The 20,154-nt window shown below is 39.4% G+C and overlaps 1 protein-coding gene across 5 annotated transcripts in view; it reads right to left on the bottom strand.

The window, feature by feature from the left end:
- WDR7 (WD repeat domain 7) overlaps window positions 1-20,154 on the bottom strand; it is a 370,274-nt gene that overhangs the window by 51,477 nt on the left and 298,643 nt on the right. For all 5 annotated transcript variants that reach the window (XM_077816698.1, XM_077816699.1, XM_077816700.1 and 2 more), the window contains 2 exons: window positions 19,428-19,510; window positions 7,749-7,848 (listed from right to left, as the gene is read on the bottom strand). In XM_077816698.1, coding sequence (XP_077672824.1) covers window positions 7,749-7,848; window positions 19,428-19,510 — 183 coding nt within the window. The remainder of the gene's footprint in view (window positions 1-7,748; window positions 7,849-19,427; window positions 19,511-20,154) is intronic.

The following is a 20,154-nucleotide window of genomic DNA, read 5'->3' as shown; positions in this document are numbered from 1 at the left end:
CATTTTCAAACAGAGTGCTTATAGTTACATGGCCTAATTAACAGGTACTAAGCACCCAGAGCTCCTACTAAATTCAATGGGAAAACTAAGTTACTTATTTAAATGTGTAGACATGGATTTAAGTGCCAGATTTTGAGCACCCACATTTGAAAAACTGTCGTTTGTACCCAGATAGCCAAAGAGAGGTGTCAGGACTGCTAAAGTATTACCACTAGCTCTAACTTCAGCTCTGTGTGAAACTCAACAAACGAGAAGTTGGGTGAGGGAATATCTTTTATTGGACCAACTTCTGTTGGTGAGAGAGACAAGCTTTTAAGCCACACAAAGCTCTCTCTTGTCTCTCTCATCAACAGAAGTTCGTCCAATAAAAGATAGTACCTCGCTCAACTTGTCTTTCTAATATCCTGGGACCGACACGGCTACAAATACATTGCATGTAAAAGAGAAGCGTCTCTTTAGAGATACAAATCTATTCTGCAATTTCACAAACACTGAAGTTCAGAAAGTGTACTGAACTTTCTACATAGCTCATCAATACTGGCCTTCTGATGTTTTGTCAATGATATTGTAGCTGCTCTTTAGTAACCTATTCTGAAGCCCGCTGAAGTTGCCTTAGCTATTTACATGGGCCGCTTTCTATACTTATATTACGAAAGCAGATACAAATATCTGATTATTCTACCTTGGCTTCTATAGAACAAGATGGAGATGGATGAAATCCCAAATGCATAAATCAATAGCAAAATATCCATTGACTTCAGTGGGGCCAGGATTTCACCCAGTGTCTAAGGTGACAGAAAGGAAGTTGACAATGGCCTTGTCTATATAATAAAGTTTTTTTTTGTATAATCGAGTTGTGAATTTAAACTAATCTAGATATACTGGTATAACCTACTCCCATGTAGACATTCTTAATCTGCTATAAAAGAGTGCCTTCTCAAATTAGTCTATGTTGCTTGGGAAGCGGCTTAAGCTAAATGGAAAAAAGACACTTTAATATTAGAATTAGAGTGTCCATATTGAAGGGAGGGTGCTATACTGATACAACTATATTGGTGTAACTGGTAAAGCTTTCCTGTGTTGACAAGGCCTTATCCTTTCAACAACACTGACACACATAGCAAAGGCAAATTTTCCCTTGCAGACTCTAGCTTTAGAGAAAATGTAGCTATGAAGGTTTTCACCTTTAAATGGTACATGGTTAATAAAAAATTTTCAACACAATAACAGCTGGCCCTTTTAATACCAAATTTCCGATGACTGTTCATGGAATCAGAGTAACAGCCATGTTAGTCTGTGTTTGCAAAAAGAAAAGGAGTACTTGTGGCACCTTAGAGACTAACCAATTTATTTGAGCATAAGCTTTCGTGAGCTACAGCTCACTTCATCGGATGCATACTGTGGAAACTGCAGAAGACATTATATACACAGAGACCATGAAACAATACCTCCTCCCACCCAACACCACCCTATACCAGAAACCTACTGACTACTATTCCTACCTACATGCCTCCAGCTTTCACCCTGGCCACACCACACGATCCATCGTCTACAGCCAAGCTCTGCGATACAACCGCATTTGCTCCAACCCCTCAGACAGAGACAAACACCTACAAGATCTTTATCAAACATTCTTACAACTACAATACCCACCTGTGGAAGTGAAGAAACAGATTGATAGAGCCAGAAGAGTTCCCAGAAGTCACCTACTACAGGACAGGCCTAACAAAGAAAATAACAGAACGCCACTAGCCGTCACCTTCAGCCCCCAACTAAAACCCCTCCAACGCATTATTAAGGATCTACAACCTATCCTGAAGGATGACCCAACACTCTCACAAATCTTGGGAGACAGGCCAGTCCTTGCCTACAGACAGCCCCCCAACCTGAAGCAAATACTCACCAACAACCACATACCACACAACAGAACCACTAACCCAGGAACCTATCCTTGCAACAAAGCCCGTTGCCAACTGTGCCTACATATCTATTCAGGGGACACCATCACAGGGCCTAATAACATCAGCCACACTATCAGAGGCTCGTTCACCTGCACATCCACCAATGTGATATATGCCATCATGTGCCAGCAATGCCCCTCTGCCATGTACATTGGTCAAACTGGATAGTCTCTACATAAAAGAATAAATGGACACAAATCAGATGTCAAGAATTATAACATTCATAAACCAGCGGAGAACACTTCAATCTCTCTGGTCATGCAATTACAGACATGAAGGTCGCTATCTTACAACAAAAAAACTTCAGATCCAGACTCCAGCGAGAAACTGCTGAATTGGAATTCATTTGCAAATTGGATACTATTAATTTAGGCTTAAATAGAGACTGGGAGTGGCTAAGTCATTATGCAAGGTAGCCTATTTCCCCTTGTTTTTTCCTACCCACCCTCCCCAGACGTTCTGGTTAAACTTGGATTTATGCTAGAAATGGCCCACCTTGATTATCATACACATTGTAAGGAGAGTGGTCAGTTTGGATGAGCTATTACCAGCAGGAGAGTGAGTTTGTGTGTGGGGGGGGGGAGGGGTGAGAAGACCTGGATTTGTGCCGGAAATGGCCCAACTTGATTATCATACACATTGTAAGGAGAGTGATCACTTTAGATAAGCTATTACCAGCAGGAGAGTGGGGTGGGAGGAGGTATTGTTTCATGGTCTCTGTGTATATAATGTCTTCTGCAGTTTCCATAGTATGCATCCGATGAAGTGAGCTGTAGCTCACGAAAGCTTATGCTCAAATAAATTGGTTAGTCTCTAAGGTGCCACAAGTACTCCTTTTCTTTTTGTTCATGGAATGTAATAAGCAGTGTCTGCACTGAGATCTAACGCTGCAAAGAGTACTGGAAAAGCTCATGAAATGTTACTTTTCAGAGTAGCAGCTGTGTTAGTCTGTATCTGCAAAAAGAAAAGGAGGACTTGTGGCACCTTAGAGACTAACAAATTTATTTGAGCATAAGCTACCGTGAGCTACAGCATCCGATGAAGTGAGCTGCAGCTCACGAAAGCTTATGCTCAAATAAATTTGTTAGTCTCTAAGGTGCCACAAGTCCTCCTTTTCTTTTTGAAATGTTACTATCCACTTAAGTAGTCAGCTCTCACTGCAACTATTGCAGTAATCAGACAAGTTGCCTGGACCTAGAAGTACTTTTAAGCCTTCTGTTCTCAAAACTGTTTCTGACGTTTTAAAACTCTTTCTTAAAAAACATGTTTTTGGTCTGCTGGATTCTTGAAGCATCCTTCAAGTAAGTGTTCAAACAAACACCTTCTGTGTGTACTTTATAATTCCATATAGAGACAGGCAGAAGAGCCCTTATAAATATATAACTGTTAAATCTTTAAATTGGATAATATAAGATTGTCATCCGACTGCTCCCTATTTTCATCCCTGGGAAGACTATTCTGTCCATCCTCAATCTGTAAATCAGACACCATTTAGTATCTATCTCAGGATCAAAATACCCTTGAGGTCACTAAAATATGTTAAATAGGCAAAGTGAAAGAGGAGATTGGGGGGGACTATTTTTTACTGTCTTTCTTAATATTTCCCATCCTCCCTGTCTCCCACACTGATGGTAGATATTTTCCTCTTTTAAAAAATGTTACAGGATTCAGCTGTAGAACCAGTCAAAGCCTATAAAAATCCCCTCTGCTCTTCGGTAAGCTAACCTATCTCCTGTTGCCCCACTTCTTTTCTCTTCTTCTGCCCCATCACAGAAGGCTCTTTCTAGCTGTAATAAAATTATCTATATTAAGAAATGGAGGGTTTTGATTCCATTAATGTTAAGCACCTTCCCATAGGGGTCATGGGGTGAGGAGCACCTCAAAAGATCAGATTCTGAACATGAAGCCTAAAGTCAACTGATGGCTTTTGTTTTTTCCCCTAATCATTTCTCATATTTGTGACAAAAAATTTTCTGATATTATGACATGGAATTTTTTAAAAAAAATCAAAACTGCAAATGGTAATATTTGATTACTCTGAATGCCCTTCCCTGGCAACCAAAATTATCTGCCCCTTCACATGATTTGTTTAGAGTCTGAAGGACAGTAAGGAAACAGGTGGTCTTAAATATTCCACTAAAACGTCCAATTAACTACAGTATTCTTCAAACCATTTATTGAAACAAATCAGGATTAGGTTCCAGTAATCTAATACAATAAAATCTCAATTAAAAATGAAAACAGGGCATTTCTGGATAAATGACTTGCAAACATTAGCCAGAGACAATCTCTTTCAACATACCCAATAGTTATTATATAGAATGCATTTTAAAAGAATGCGGGGGGGGGGGGATATCGGCAAGATAAGATACTTTTGCATGTCTGCCAAACCAAGGGCAAACCAATCCAGAGGGAAGATTTTAACTGCAGATGCAACCACACGCATACATGTAGCTGTAAGCACTTAATTAGCTTGTCTATCAACAGCTCTGACGCTTTTTAACTATTTTAGACCAGTAGATAAGACATTTGATAGCATATTTTGGAAATCCTATTGTGGGGACATACTTGCCAAAATTAGAGTTACTTCAGAAATAAAGATACCCATGTGTTTATCCAAGAGTCATTTTAGTAAATGAATATAAAGTTGAAAATTTACGAATTCAAAGTGTAGGACAAATGTAATAGCTAAATTAAAGAATTGGGTACGTTGTCATTCTCCTTAAATGGGAATATACAGGCACAACAGAGTTATAGTGAAGTGGATGGTTAAATACTTAAAAATTAGCATAAAAAGTATATGGACTAGCCCACAGGCAAGAGAGACCCAGACTAAGAGGTTATTTTGGGTTTTTCACTCCCAGCTTCCAGTGAGATCAAGAATACAGCAAAGATGTCATGACGAGTTTCGGAATGGACAGAGATGCTCAATACAAAGCCTTACTATGACCTTGATTGCTGAATGATTGGAGCGGAAAGTGATGCAATGTTCATAGCATGCTTGGCAAAGAGGGTCAAGAAAACATATTTTGAGAAAAAAGAAAGTAACTGACTATGCCTTTGCAGTGAGAAGGTAGGCCATAGCTAGGGTCTGAAAACTGCAGAATGGGATAGCTTCTATAGACAAGAAATAATATTATCCGGATCAAACAGCCCCCCATGGTTTGATGTGTCAAGGCTGTTCATGTGATAACAGGGTTGAAAATAACTCACAGTTCGTAGTGATGGAACACAATCAATGATTAAAATCCAGGCTAGCCTTCCATAAAGGCCAGGAGATTTACATAATCAGAGCTAGTGATTTCTTTAGCTTTCAGGTGATATTACAAACAAATCACTTTAAAAACGTCAACTGTCGGTCTGATTTGTATGTTACTAAAGCTTTGCAAGTCTTATGGAACTGATTCAATATTTAAGCCAAACAGGATATGTAAAGGGGCTGATGGCTTCCGGGATCAGAAATAGGAAATGGAGGCTTTCACCTCTAGGTTGCCAGCTGATAAAGTCTGTTACCATCATACGGCTGTTTGTAAAAGAAATTTGGTGATCTCAAACCAATTCCCAATGGACAGATGTTCACATAATAAATACTACCACAAATGACAGCCTTGCTAGTAATCTCAGCTGAGAAATCAAGGATCAGATGCTGGGTTTGGACACTGAACTACCCTCTTACTCCTAGTCCTTCCAGGTAAGAGGTGAGGAAGCATGAGGCTATGTACCGTTGTCTTTGCTGTTTTCCTGTTCTATAAATAAACAGAGGATTTCAGTCTCCGCGGCTGTCTATCTGGAAACTACAAGCAGCATTATATTTATACACAGAATTAGAAGAGCAAATAAAAAACACAAAACAAAAGGTAGTTAAAATTAGGGCTGTCAAATGATTTAAAAAAGTAATCATAATTAATTGCGAGATTAAAAAAATAGTTGTGATTAATCGCAGTTTTAATTGAACTGTTAAACAATACAGAATACCATTTATTTAAATATTTTTGGTGTTGGGGGAAGTGTGTGTGCGTGCGTGCATGTGTGTTGGGGCACCGCTGTCTCTTTAAGCACCGCACTCAGGAGCCTGAATGCTTTTTCAGCCAGCAGCAGCTGCTGTTGGCAGCATTCACTCCTAAGCCAACAGCTGATAGGCTCCCCCTGTTCCCCGACCCCAGCTCAGCAGCGACCGGGTACATGGGCGAGGGGAGGGAAAACACCACCACATCAGCCCCCGACCCCCGTTCTGCACAGCAGACAGGAGGCAGGCTCCCAGTCTGGAGCAGCTTGGCCAGGGGGAGGCTCCATGGGTAGGAGGGAGAGGAGGTGGAAGAAGCAGTGGGGCAGGGCAGCAGGAGGAATGGCACCCCTGCCACAGAGACAAGCAGTGGTGCCTCCCCTGAGCACGGCACACTGATTAACACTCATTAAAAACAATGTGTTAATTTGTTTTGAGTTAATTGCATGTATTAACTGTGATTGACAGCCCTAATAATTATTTTTGATTACAAATATTTGCACTATAAAAAAGATAAAAAAAATCTACAAGTCGAAGCATGAAGGGGCATATGAATGTTTAGCATATTTGGCACATAAATACTTTGCAATGCCGGCTACACCAGTTCCATGCAAATGCCTGTTCTCACTTGCAGGTGACATTGTAAATAAGAAGCGGGAAGCATTTTCTCCCATAAATGTAAACAAACTTCTTTGTCTGAGTGATTGGCTGACCAAGAAATAGGACTGAGTGGACTTTAGGCACTGAAATTTTACATTGTTTTGTTTTTGAGAGTACTTATGTAAAAAAAAAATCTACATTTGTAAACTGTACTTTCATGATAGAGATTGCACTACAGTACTTGTATGAGGTGAATTGAAAAATACTATTTCTTTTGTCTTTTTTATAGTGCAAATATTTGTAATAAAAATAATAGTATAAAGTGAGCACTGTACACTTTGTATCCTATGTTGTAATTGAAATCAATATATCTGAAAATGTAGAAAAGCATCCATAATATTTATAATAAATTTAACTTGATATTATATTATTGTTTAACAGTGGGATTAAAACTGTGATTAATCATGACTAATTTTTTTAATCTAGCTAATTTATTTTGCGTTAATCGCTTGTGTTAACTGTGATTAATTGACAGCCCTAGTTAAAATAATTAGTTTACATTTAATGTAAAAGCTTTTGGAATTCTACCACGGTTTTATTATATTATCAATAATAAGAGAGAAAATTAACACTTAAATTTTATGAAAAAATTATCAACTACAAAATAATATTCAACTAAATCCTCATCATTCCAATATAAAGACTGAAAAATTTACCCTGAACCATAATCTGACTGTGCAACTTATTGTTTTGGGTTGACATTATCTTGCTCATCTAACTACACATTTTGTTTAATACCAGAAAAGTTAATATATTTGAAATATAGGCACATTTTGTAAAGGAGAACGGTAGAAAAAAATAACCAGTACATTTTCTTTATACTGAAAATCAGACAAATATAAAATCATAATTCAAATACAAGAGATTTATTTCAGAGGAGTTTGTCACAAGTAACACCTTATTTGGGGTTTCTGTTATTAACCCATCTATGGCAGCCATTCAGTCACAGTGAATGAAGACAGTAGGGCTCTATATACTTTGAGTCCTTCATTAAACTATTGATCCCCTTAGCATTCTCCATAATGTTCCAGCAGCTCAGCATGTCAACTGACGCAGAGCTAGTCTCTCTTTCCTTTCAATAACTTCCACATGCTGTGGGGAGAAAGTCACAATGATTTATTTACCTGACATTTTCCAGTCCGGATGTCGTAGAGGGCCACTGAACCATGGCGAGCTCCAACTGCTATTCTGTGACTCCGCTCATAATAGCTGACCATGTAGAACCTGCATTGAACATTATAACAAGGAACAGGTGAGATCTGACCTGCTTTCATGATGTGAAAGTTAACTGGTCATTAATATTAGTGCTTAATATTAGTGAGGAGATTTTATTAAGCTATCTTTTGGTTACTAGTCTCCAACATACTTTTCATTTAGAAAAAAAACCCCAGCTGACTCCTAATAAAATAATGCAGCACTCTAGCCAGACGTTTTATATCTCAGGACTTATGAGACTTGTTTATCAAGTTAGGTAACAGCATGCACAGGCGTTATAATATATTTGAATAAATGTGAATTTTGTTATAATAAAATAACAGACTGACAACTCTTAGATACAGAATGGTTAAATAAGAACCTTTCTGCACTGAACAGTACCAAAACATGTCTGCTTGAACATCAGAAAGGAAAGACAGGATGTAATGGGGGGGGGGGTGCTGCCCATTAAATGAAACTGGGCGCAGCTCTCCGGTTTCAGTCCACATGTTCCGAGATGGCCCAATTAAGAGGCAGGGTAGCACCTAAGGGGCTATAGGAAACCAGATGAGATCCAGTGTGTCAGAGCAGACTGAGTGAGTTAGGAGATAGAGCAGGAGATGTGAGTTGCCTGGGAAAGGGCTGAAGACAGGTGTGCAAGGGGTTTTCTTGTTGGTGTTCTCCTCTCCCCTCCCCCCGAAAGCTGGAGAGCGCTGATGGCAGGAAGAGCAGCAGAGGGAGATGCCTGCTGGCTTTAAGCTGGAGAGCTGGAGCCAAGGGTCAGAGTGGTCTGAAAGAAGGGGGAGCAGCAGAGGTGTTTACTCACTGGTGTTTCTTTGCTGCATAGCTGAGGCCTAAGTGAGGGTCTGAGTTGAGAGGCTGAGGGAGATCCTGCTGGGAAGAGTGGGGTTGACCCAGGAAGGAGGGCTAGGGTGGCTGTTCTGGTAGAGGGATGAAAGAGGATTTGCAGGGAGTTTGGGTATGGCAGAAGACATTGGAACCAAGTATGTGTTATGTAAATGGAGAAGAGGATGTGTGATTTTAAGGACTCCTTGCACTGGGGTAATATGGACTATGCTCTGGGACTTTTGCACTATGTTTGGTTAATAAGTTATATTAATGGACTTGATAACATGCTTCCATAGAGTTTCTGGAAACTCAAAAGGGAAACTGAGGCAAGGGATGCCTGGGAAGAGGCCACTCAGTTACACAGGATCATTAAAAAAAGATAAGGAAAAAAACGCCGAAGTAATGACAGTATCTTTACATAAGAAGCTATGAACAACAATAGGTATTAAGGGCAATAATATTCTTCCAGCTGAGGAAGAATTGAGAAGTATGTTGTATTTCTTAATGTCACATGATACTTTATGCAGTGCATGAGCATAGCATTACTTTAAAACACACAGTCACTTTCAAAGTCAAGCCATTATTACATCTCCAACATGACACACAATGCCAATCTCCTTATTCCAAAGTCAAGCCCTTTGGAACTTCAGAATACCTTTCTGATAAAACACAAATCAGATCTTAAAAAAGTAAAAGTGCCCACTATTATATTCTTGAGAGTTAAATCTCACTCAAGCAGGTTCTATGTGAGACTGCTAGAGTCATGCTGTAAAAATATGGTGCTGACCATATATATGGCTTTAAACACCACCGCTAACAAAATCTTACACTGATACATCACCTTTCTTCTTGAAGGACTTAGAGTGCTGCATCATCTATACAAATACAACAATCATGCACTCATTCCTACGGTGCAAAATGGTAGTCAGGAAGAAAAAGAGCACATAATGGGCTGTAAAAAAGTGGATGGTTAATTTTGATACAGGATAATAGGTTAAAGGGCTTGAAGGGAATGAAGAGTATGGATTATACTTTTGGGTCTCTGTTTTAAAGGAGTAAGTGCATAAAGTTAGGGCCAGATTCACAAGATTGGCCCCAGCATCTGCTGCGACTCAGGAAAGAGAAGGTCACAATCTGGCCTTGTCTGCCTGCACCATCCACATGGTTGTCCATCCTCTTGTCCATCCTCTTGGGACACTATGCCGAGGTCAATAACTTAGTATAAAATTCTGAGGTCCTATCTTCCCACAACTTCTGCCCACCACTGCTCCTCCATCCATGCACTAGTGCTATTAAAAGGACGTGCACAGTGAAGGACATATCACATGAGAGCATAAAAAGCTGCTAAGACTGTTATCCCATGCCTTAACTTATGTCCTGTGCTCTGTCAGTACAGAACACTCCATCCCCAAGATCCATCAGCATGTTTCCAGCCTCAATACTAAGCCTCTTATTCCCCTTCCCTGGCACCAGCCTGGTCAATCTCTTTGATTTCTGGGCTTTCAGATCCAACAGTTAAGGCCAGCATTGAAATTATTCTGTCTTCTTATCACTCCTCATTAAGGGTAAAAAAAGGTGTTGGAAACATGGGCTTAGCCACGTGTAAAGATTGCAATCCAGGAGCCATGCAGAGGGAAGAATGAGTATTTTGGGTGAGGTAACTGATAACGCTATGGGCAAATAGATGCCCTCAAGGTCTAAAGAATATGAACTTGATATAAGATATGTACGTTGAATGAAATTCAGTGAATAAGGCAGGGGACCACTTAACTAAACTCATACCCACATTTCACATCAGCCATGTCAAATTTTACTTGCCAGGCTTAATAAAGTAGTTGCCTCAAGAATTTTGTAAAACTGTTTCATACAATCAGTAAACTCAAGACTTTATATTTATTCTCGCAGAAAAATATGTACTAAAACCAACCAAACAAAAAAGTGGTATCTGATAACTCGAGGTGAACATTTGTGGGGGGAAAGGAAGGGATTTTAATAAAATTCCTTTATCCCTCATTAGTTCTGATGCTCCACTGCCTGGGTACAATCCACATGTTGGCAGCAGATTTTTTTAAGAAATGAGAACATCACAAACTGCTGGACCAAAGCAGACAGCATTCATTTCCTTACTGGATTTTTTAAGTGCCCATTTAGACAGAGACAGCTGAGTCAGCTTTCTTCCTTGACAAGGAGAATCAGTCTGCATAATAAAATTTTGGTTTTGTTATTTTTTTTTAAATGCAAAAACCTCCCTGGAAAATAGACATTTTTGTTTTCACCTTTAAATAAAAAATAAAAAAAACAAAGCCTCCAAAACCAATTCTAGTCCATTTGCATACAGTTCTTGACTATTTTACTTTTTCTTTACTTTTAATTTGTTTTTTACTACCACATTAGCCTTCTCAATTTTTTTCTTAACAGTATCATGTTTTCATCTGTTGGCTGTAATATCTATTTAACATGTTTCCAACCCCTTTTAGAGAGTTTGCAAGAGATGAATATTTCCTTTCTGTAAAAATATATACACAGTTAAATATTTTTAATCCTATGAATCACACTTTCTAAGCTTCCAAACAGCAGAATTCAGCTAACAGATAATGATTTCAAAGCAGCCAATCTACATCTAAATTTAGATCCGACAGCAATTCCACTCCTGCAAATCCAGTTGATGTATCCATACACACACTTGGCAGCTTAGTGGAATCTATGCTCTTAGTACCGGGCTATTATTGTACATGAAAAAGCTGTGGTGGGCAAAAGGACAACTTCCATCTCAGCATCCACTTCATTTTATTACCTGAGGAGTTTTGGTCAAACTGAATAAATAATGCTTTTATAGCAGCAGTGGCAGACATGCCCCAACTTAGAGGTGGGGCTGCACGTAGCAATCTGCACACACACTCCCTCCCCCACAACTCTCTCTCCTTTTCAGAATGAAAAATTCAGATGTTCATGGGCAATGTGGCCCCTTTACTGTTCTCTGTTAGGCCCAACTTCTCTCCCTCCAATCTACTTTTCAACCTCAATTCCTAACCATGCACACTGTCAGTTCACCTACAACCTCATTCACCATCTGACTCCATTTAATCCTGCCAGCCCAAACTCTTCCCCTCCCAACTCAGAACAAGCTCAAGCCACCTCAGCTCCCACCAAGTCAACCAGAGTATTGCCAAACTGAAGCATGCAAAAATCATGAGTCAAGGCCCCAACTCTCCCTGCCCAAACCCACGAGATTGGCTTAAAAACCATGAGATTTTAAAAATAATAAAGTTGGGATTTTTTATTTGCCCTCTGGTTGTGGAGCCTCTCCACAACCAGGAAGCTCAGAAACTTGTTTAAATTTTTTAAAAAATGAAATCTTAGATTTTTACATAAGTCAAGTGATTCCTGAAGCTGGAGTTTTATGAAAATCACCAGATATCATAGGACTTGCTATAAATCATGAGGGCTTGTGACACTGCAACCTCACCTACCCCAGAACACCCCCTCACACAAGCAACGCTCTATCCTCCAGGCTAATAACCCTTCTTCTTTCTAGCTACTTACTTTCTCCATGGCACAGAACCCTCTCTCACCACACACTTCCAGGATCACAATACAATCCAGCACACCCCTGAGATTTACAACCTGCCAGAGTTTAGAAGAAACCTCCTCAGGCTCAGAACACTTCCTCCTCCTAACCAAACACCCCGTCTCCGTGGAGTGGAAAAGGAGGAGCAGAAGCAGCAAAGGAATATGTGCAGATCTGCCTCTGTTGGCCTGCTCCTGTAGAAGCCTGCATTCCCTGCTCAGTGCCACCTTCCTCTGCTGCCTGCCGTCTGTGTGTCACTGACACAGAATTCCACCATGGGGAGCCAGGGGCTGCCACTAGAACCAGGCTCCAGCCCTACCTAGAGTGCCCCAGGGACAGCAGGTGGTACTGCACCCTGCCCCACATCAGTCACATTACACAGCTGTAATGTTATTGGTGGAGTTTAGCCTTAATATGCTATAATGACCAGCAACTCCACAGAATGGAAGAGTGTAGTGTATGTTGCCTTTAATATGCAGTAACTTTCACAATGTACTTGCTAGGGGTCATATTAAGCCCTGGCATAAATAGGTTTCAGGTATCCATTTACAACAGGACTGAATATGGCCTGTAGTTTTATAACAGTGGAATAAACACCATCCTTTCTCTAACAATAAACATTTCCTGGCAAGTGAAAAAATCCTAAATATTTTTCTTCCTTATTTCTCAGAAAATGTTTAATATACATGTACTTACATGTCAGATGTTTTCAATTGCTGTAAAAAGATATTATGTACTAGTGTACATTACTGTAAACCACCATCAAATTACTGGTGTGGTCAGTATATTATTTACTAAATATGTTGTGGCATCTAAACCAAATATTATAGTGAGTGCAGGCTGAATATTGAAAATATATGATACATTTTATTAGATTGTAACAATTTAGACTAAGAATTAGGGCCCATTTCTTATCTTTGTGTATTTGTCATTCCATTCCATATCTCTCTATAGCTCTGTGTAAGTAATAACAGTAAAATACAGTCCAAGTATTTGACAATTATTTTTGTTATTATTTATAATTTGTAATGTGGTAGTGCTCTAAGGCCCCCATTGGGATGAAGAAACCTATTGTCCTAGGTGCTACACAGTCACACAGGCAAACATCTCACTCTGAAAGCCAATTTAAGGCAAGGTGCAACAAGTGAGTTACAGATAAACAAAACAAAACAAAAGAACAGGAGAGAAGTGAGGTAGAAGGTAAGAGAAATAAGTATATAAGTTTACACAGGTGAATTATACCTATAGCTTGATGGTCTGAATCATTTCAGAGTTAATATAAATAAATAAAATAAGAATCAGCAATCCCCACTGACTTTTTACCTATCCTACTATTAGCTGATAAGTTCTTGTAGGCAGCATGGTAGAAAGGGATCTTGAGGAGCAATATGAAGGAGGGAAGAATTAGCAATAACTCCTATATAAATCTAATGTACCTATTCACTATGGAGGGAAGGGAGGTCTATTATAACCATGAATTGGATTCTAAATTACTTTCCTATATACCAAAGCCACTGAAGAGTGATGTAAGAAATAAGTCTGGCTGTGTGACTAACAGCTCACCACATTCTTCAGAACACATTTAGAATAAGATATTGTCTGCATATGATGGAGCTGAAGACACTATTTTGCTAATGCAATGCTTTTACTTTAAGATATTTCTTTGGACTCAGCGGGTAACAAAATGTAGAAGCTTAAATATTCATAAAAATATTAATTGTGTAGGTAATACATTTCCCTTTATTATCATACATTCACTGGACATCTGAGAGACCTTAATTTAGAATTTTAATGTCTTGCAATTAGCTGCAAGGGGGTCTGGCTTTACTTCAGATAGTCTTCAGTCATATTTTAAAGTTTTGTTCCTTTCCTTTTACAGAATCAGGCCTCCTCTGAGATCTGATGACCAAGAATTAACATGGGTGACAGCACCTTTACCTATTAAGTTGTAATTCCTTGGCATTCTACAAGAAACTCAGAAAGTATCTGTTTTTAAAATTTTGTTTCAAGTCCTTGTTTTGTTTAGTCTATGGAATAAAGTTCTAGCTCTAATACATTTGCTTCCTGTGAGATTCTTCCACTGTAAAAAGCAAAACAAGAAACATTTGTTGTTTCAAATTCAGACTAACTGTTTTCAAATACACAGCAACATTTGAACATTAGTTAATGCCATCCTAAGGTCTCGATTCAGCAAGGTATCTAAACACATGCCCAATCCCACTGACCTCAATAGGACTATTCACATGCATCAGGCTGCTGAATCAGGGCTACGTGATTCTTAGGAAATCATCTGAGCCATACAACGTTTCTGACTTCAACTTTATCTTGAGCATTTTCAAAATTTCACGCATACTTTACTGTCAACCCACTGCACTTCTGTATTTTATTTTATTTGGACTTTTATGATTTCTGTCTGGTATTCTATTGAGCATTGGTAAAAATCAGTTTATATACAACATGACAGAAGCAAAGGGAAAACTAGATATCAACTCTAATCAAATATTGTAAAATATGTTGTTTAGTGAGAGATTCATCTCATCACAACCAGATTGGATGGATTCAGTATCACAGTCATTAATAAGATGACTGCTAAATCTGTACGCCACTAAGAGAAGAAAAACTGAAGGAAAGATAATAATCCAGTATTTGAACAAGCATACTGTTGTTTAAAGCCATGGGTTTTACAAGACTACTCAAGCTAGGACTTTGCTTGAAAACATCAACACACGTCAGACAGAGATTGGTTGTTATAGCCATGATATGGTATTTAAAGACTACTGTATGAGAAGGGAAAGCCAAAAATGCCTAATAATATTGTTTTGTCTGCTGAAGTGACAGACTCAGTCACAACAGGTGTGCACATTTAATACAGTATAGCAGGGAGATCATTAGGAGATTAAAAGAATTAGTAATAGGATTAAGCCAAAGTGCTACCACTTGGCTTCTCTCCAGAGATTCAATGATTTGCTAAAATCATATGAAAATTTCCACTGGTCTGAAAGATGACTTCAGTAGAGTACTGTATCATTTTTACAATAGCCATAACTATGTACAGTAGGAGATATTGCTAGCAATTTAGCCAAATGTAAAGACAATGTGCCACTATAAAAATGCAAAAAGGATGGGGAGATTTCTTGCATTAATTCCTACTTGTCCTTGCATTTACATTTCAAGCTAAAGTTTTTAAAACATCTGAAGGAAGGAAGATTATCTTTATTCATGACATACCTGTCAAGGGTATAATAGTTCCTTTCTTGCAACTGTTGTTTTTTTTATAACTTGTTACATTAAAATACAACCCCCTGACATATTAAATATTGTAATTTACATGGTTAATATGTTATAATATGAATATTTATAATAGCCTAAGAATATTATAAATACTCACATATTATAAATCACATTTTATTATCTGTGAGTATTAAACTTTAAGAACAAAAGGGGAGATTTTCAAAAACACGAATGACAGGCATTTATCTTCAACTGAATGTCAGTGGGAGTTAGAAGCCTACCTACACTTTGTGCCTTTCTGTACTCCCCAAATGTCAAACCACCACCAATTTGAACATGAACAGAAAAAGAAAACCACCACGTTCCTGACTAGCTAAAATAATATGATAATTCTATAAAAACCAAAGGAACAAAAAAACAATCTCTGATGGCAGAAAAATATTAACACTCTCTCAGCAGCTTACATACAACAGACCGCGAGACAGCTTTAAAACCTGCAACAGGGTTCTACTGACATTTGTGAATTTAATTTCAATTGAATCCTATACACCTAGTGTGAGAGAGAGTCTTAAAAATATTTTTAAAAAACCAATCAGATGAGAGCATTTATGTTCCATTACTTGACAGATGAATTAGCAACAAGTGCAGGTCTGTCACATAGTAAGTATCCTCTGAAGTCAGTTTTTGTTCTGTGTTTCCAAATTCTGTTCTTCTTCCAAAGATGCGAGTGAGGTAGCAGTAAAACCTTTGCAAATGGATCAGAAAGCTATCAGGGACCCTGACTGCATCTTTACAGTTGTTAAAAACAACTGAGGAGAAGGATAAAACTGGCACTTTGTAGCACAATTTACTGGCATCTGGGGGAAACTGGTCAGATGGGCAGACACAGGACAGGACAGGCATTTGGGAGCCAGGTGATCAAGGTCTCCTTGTCCAGCAATAACACAATCATGAGGATGGTAGTGATTTGGCAGGTCAAAAAAGAGGTACAGATCCTGCTTATCTGGCAGAAGTGTGTAAAGTAGCTACATGGCAGGAAGAGATCCCTTTTCACCCATTCATCTGTCCTCAAAGGTATGAAGAGTGAGTGGTAATTACCACAAACTCAGATTTTATTAAACCCAGTTGTTTTTCTGTGACTGTTTCTTCTTATCTCAGTTATATTGCTTGTTCCAATTGGACAGCCATATTATGCCCCTAGAGCAGAGGTGGGCAAACTACGGCCCACGGGCTGTGAACTCCTGCCGCTCTGAGCGGCATGGTAAGGGGGCAGTGGTGGCGGGGTTGGGTAGCGGGTCTCAGGGGGCAATAAGGGGACAGGGAGCAGGGGGCGGTTGGATGGGGTGGAGGTTCTGGGGTAGTCAGGAGTCGGGGAACTGGGTGTTGGATAGGGTATGGGAGTCCTGGGGGCCTGTCAGGGGGCGGGTGTGTGGATAGGCCAGGGCAGTCATGGGTCATGGGACAGAGAGCAGTGGGGGTTGGATAGGGGGTGGGATCCGGGGGGCGGGGTGGTTTGGGCAGGGGGTCCCAGGAGGGGGTGGTCAGGGGACAAGGAGCAGGAGGGGCTGGATGGGTTGGAGGTTCTGAGGGGGACAGTCAGGGGGCGGGAAGTGGGAGGGGGCGAGGGCCAGGCTGTTTGGGGGGGCACAGCCTTCCATACCCGGCCCTCCATACAGTTTCGTACCCCCCATGTGGTGCTCGGGCCAAAAAGTTTGCCCACCCCGCCCTGGAGACTAGGATGGAAGGTCTTGAAAGTGCATATTCTGTAGAACATTACTCTGTTCAATGCTCTCTTCAGGCTGATCTACCGATACCATATGTATTTATGAAAGTGATGCACTTCCATGTTGGGTTCTTTGTAATTCCACCTTATTTTCAGCTATTAGATTTATCAAAGCTGGTTCTTTCCAAGAAAAGAACAGTCATTTGCTTTCAAAATCATATACTTGGTGAGGGTGGCTTTATGGTCCAACAGCACTCAAAGAGCAAAGCTCAAATGCCTTATAAAGGAGGAGTACACCTGTGATATGGCCAAATTCTGTTATGAGAATACACATCGCTACGCTCCTGCACATGGTTATATCACAAAAGGGAAGCAGGGAAGCAGGTGTCTTGATGAGTGCTGGTTCCTCAGTACCCATAGAAGACTTATTCTGTTATAGGTCAAAGACCTCAACTGTGACAGTGCAGCCTGCAGTCTGGCCTCAGCATTCCTACAGACTGTGATTAAATATCCTCAAGTTGGACCAAGATAGACCACTGCGTTATTTTTTAACTGCTTATTTTGAAATAGTTGCAGCCTTCATTTTACACCAAAAATACATCTCTCTTCCTGGTGTGCCTGAGGCAACGTGCTTTATTTTTAATTGTATAAGCATCTATGAAGTTTGTGCAGAAACACTATTAAATTAAAATATGTCCTTTGTTTTTAGATGTGGGTATACAATTATCCACCAATACTTTGAGGGGAAAAGTATTACAGATATTTTCCCCCTTCTGGAGAGGATAAATAGACGTACTGATAAATCACCTCTTTTATGGAGTATTGTACAGTGTTAGACTGGAAAAGAAGCATGTAAAACTCTCCTTTGTCATGATGCCCACAAAAATCTTGACAACAGTTAGGCTGCTGGTGCTCTGAGACTGCCTATCATGCTGACCAATATTTCCTCACTGCTTCCTTGCACCCCTCTGTTGGTCTGTCTGTATCCATCTGTTGTTTCTCCTGTCTTATACTTAGATTGAAAACACTTTGGGGCAGGAACTGTTTTTCTTCTGGGTTTGTACAGCACCTAGCACAATGGGATCCTGGGTCTATGACTGAGTTCTTAGGTGTTATGATAATACAAACAACAACAGATTAAACCACAGGGCTTGGATTAAACCTCAGAAGATCTGTGTTCTATTCCCATCATTGCCAGAATTCCCTTCACAAATCACTTCACTTTGCCTCAGTTTACCCATGTGTACAATGAGGTTAATAACTAATTAACTGAGGTACACAAAGCACTTTAAAATCCAGGGGTGTAAGATGCTATAGAAGTACAGACTTATTATTACCAAACAAAATAAATGAACTGTGGTGGTTTCAACTACAGTGAAAGCACCATGACCATTTTTTGTGGTTTATGATAGAGAAAATAATACAACGCTGGGGTTGTAGGGCAAAGTTTTAAGTGATACTGCCAACATAAAAATGAACAGGATTGTACCATGTGTGGACTTTTATACAGAAGCATTTTCAATAGTTGGCAATAACACTGCTATTTTCTGACCTACCTCCTCTTTTTCAGATGTAATATGGATTAGAAAAACTGTACACCACAGTAGAACCTAAGAGTTACAAACACATCAGGAACGGAGGTTGTTCGTAACTCTGAACAAAATATTATGGTTCTTTCAAAAGTTTACAGCTGAACATTGACTTAATTCAGCTCTGAAACTTTACTATGCAGAAGAAAAATGCTGCTTTCTCTTTTGTTTTAGTAGTTTACGTTTAACGTTTACGTTTAGTAGTTTACTACGTGTAAGTGTAGTTTATCCCTCAGAGGGAGGGATTGCTCAGTGGTTTGAGCATGGGCCTGCTAAACTCAGGGTTGTGAGTTCAATCCCTGAGGGGGCCATTTAGGGATCTGGGGCAAAAATTGGGGATTGGTCCTGCTTTGAGCAGGGGGTTGGACTAGATGACCTCCTAAGGTCCCTTCCAATTCTATGAACACAGTATTGTACTGTATTTGCCTTTTTTTTTGGTCTCTGCTGCTACTTGATTGTGTACTTCCAGTTCCAAATGAGGTGTGTGGTTAACAGGTCAGTTCATAACGCCTGTATTCATAACTTTGAGGTTCTACGGTACTTAAAATACTCTGTAAATCTGAAGTTTTAAGGTGTAAATGTTATGGCTATAAGTAAGCTATAGCAAGATAATATATTTATCACAAATCATTTCCTTCAATGCTTTTACCTGCAGATGGCTGGAAAGCATTCCTGAAGTCCCTTTTTTTTGACCAAGGATCCTTCAAGGCAGTACATGAGGATGTCCATAACCTTGGAAACAAAAGTTACAATTGTATAACAATATTTGATTTTATTGTTCATAACAAAAGTTAAATTCTGAACAATTATAGAGTTTTCTAGATCTTGTGTTTAATTATATTTTTGGTATCTTAGTATAACGTGTTATTTGCACAAACAAATCTGACTGCACTGCAACATATTGGAATTTGCAAAGGCAATGGTACTGGGAATTGCTGCAAATTCTCATTCACAGTAACAGTACACATTTTACAAAGCTATAAACACAGGCAAGTGTCTGCTAGTGAAGGCCTGAGAAGGAACACCACATTTTATGCTAGTTATATTAAGAGGGAATTTGAACAGGAACACCAAAGTTAAGCAAATCACACGGTATGGTGGATTCTTTAACAATCTCCTTCAACCTTAATGAATATGCATCTGAAAGAGAAAACTTTCAACATCCCTCTTCAGTCCATTCAAAATGCTGCTGTTACAACCACATCCAAATTGCCAACAAATTATTTTGCTAGCTTGTCCTTACCAATTAAGTCCTACCCAACTCTCTGCTCTGGTCTTTTCAACCCTTGGCCCCTTCATTTTGCCCAAGCTACAGGATTAAACTATTCCATTTTGTCCATCTCCATATATCCTTTTATGTAGCCCTCATGTCAGAA

Source organism: Eretmochelys imbricata, chromosome 5, assembly GCF_965152235.1.
Source record: "Eretmochelys imbricata isolate rEreImb1 chromosome 5, rEreImb1.hap1, whole genome shotgun sequence".
Taxonomy (NCBI): domain Eukaryota; kingdom Metazoa; phylum Chordata; order Testudines; family Cheloniidae; genus Eretmochelys; species Eretmochelys imbricata.
This window is presented reverse-complemented; position numbering and strand designations above follow the sequence as displayed.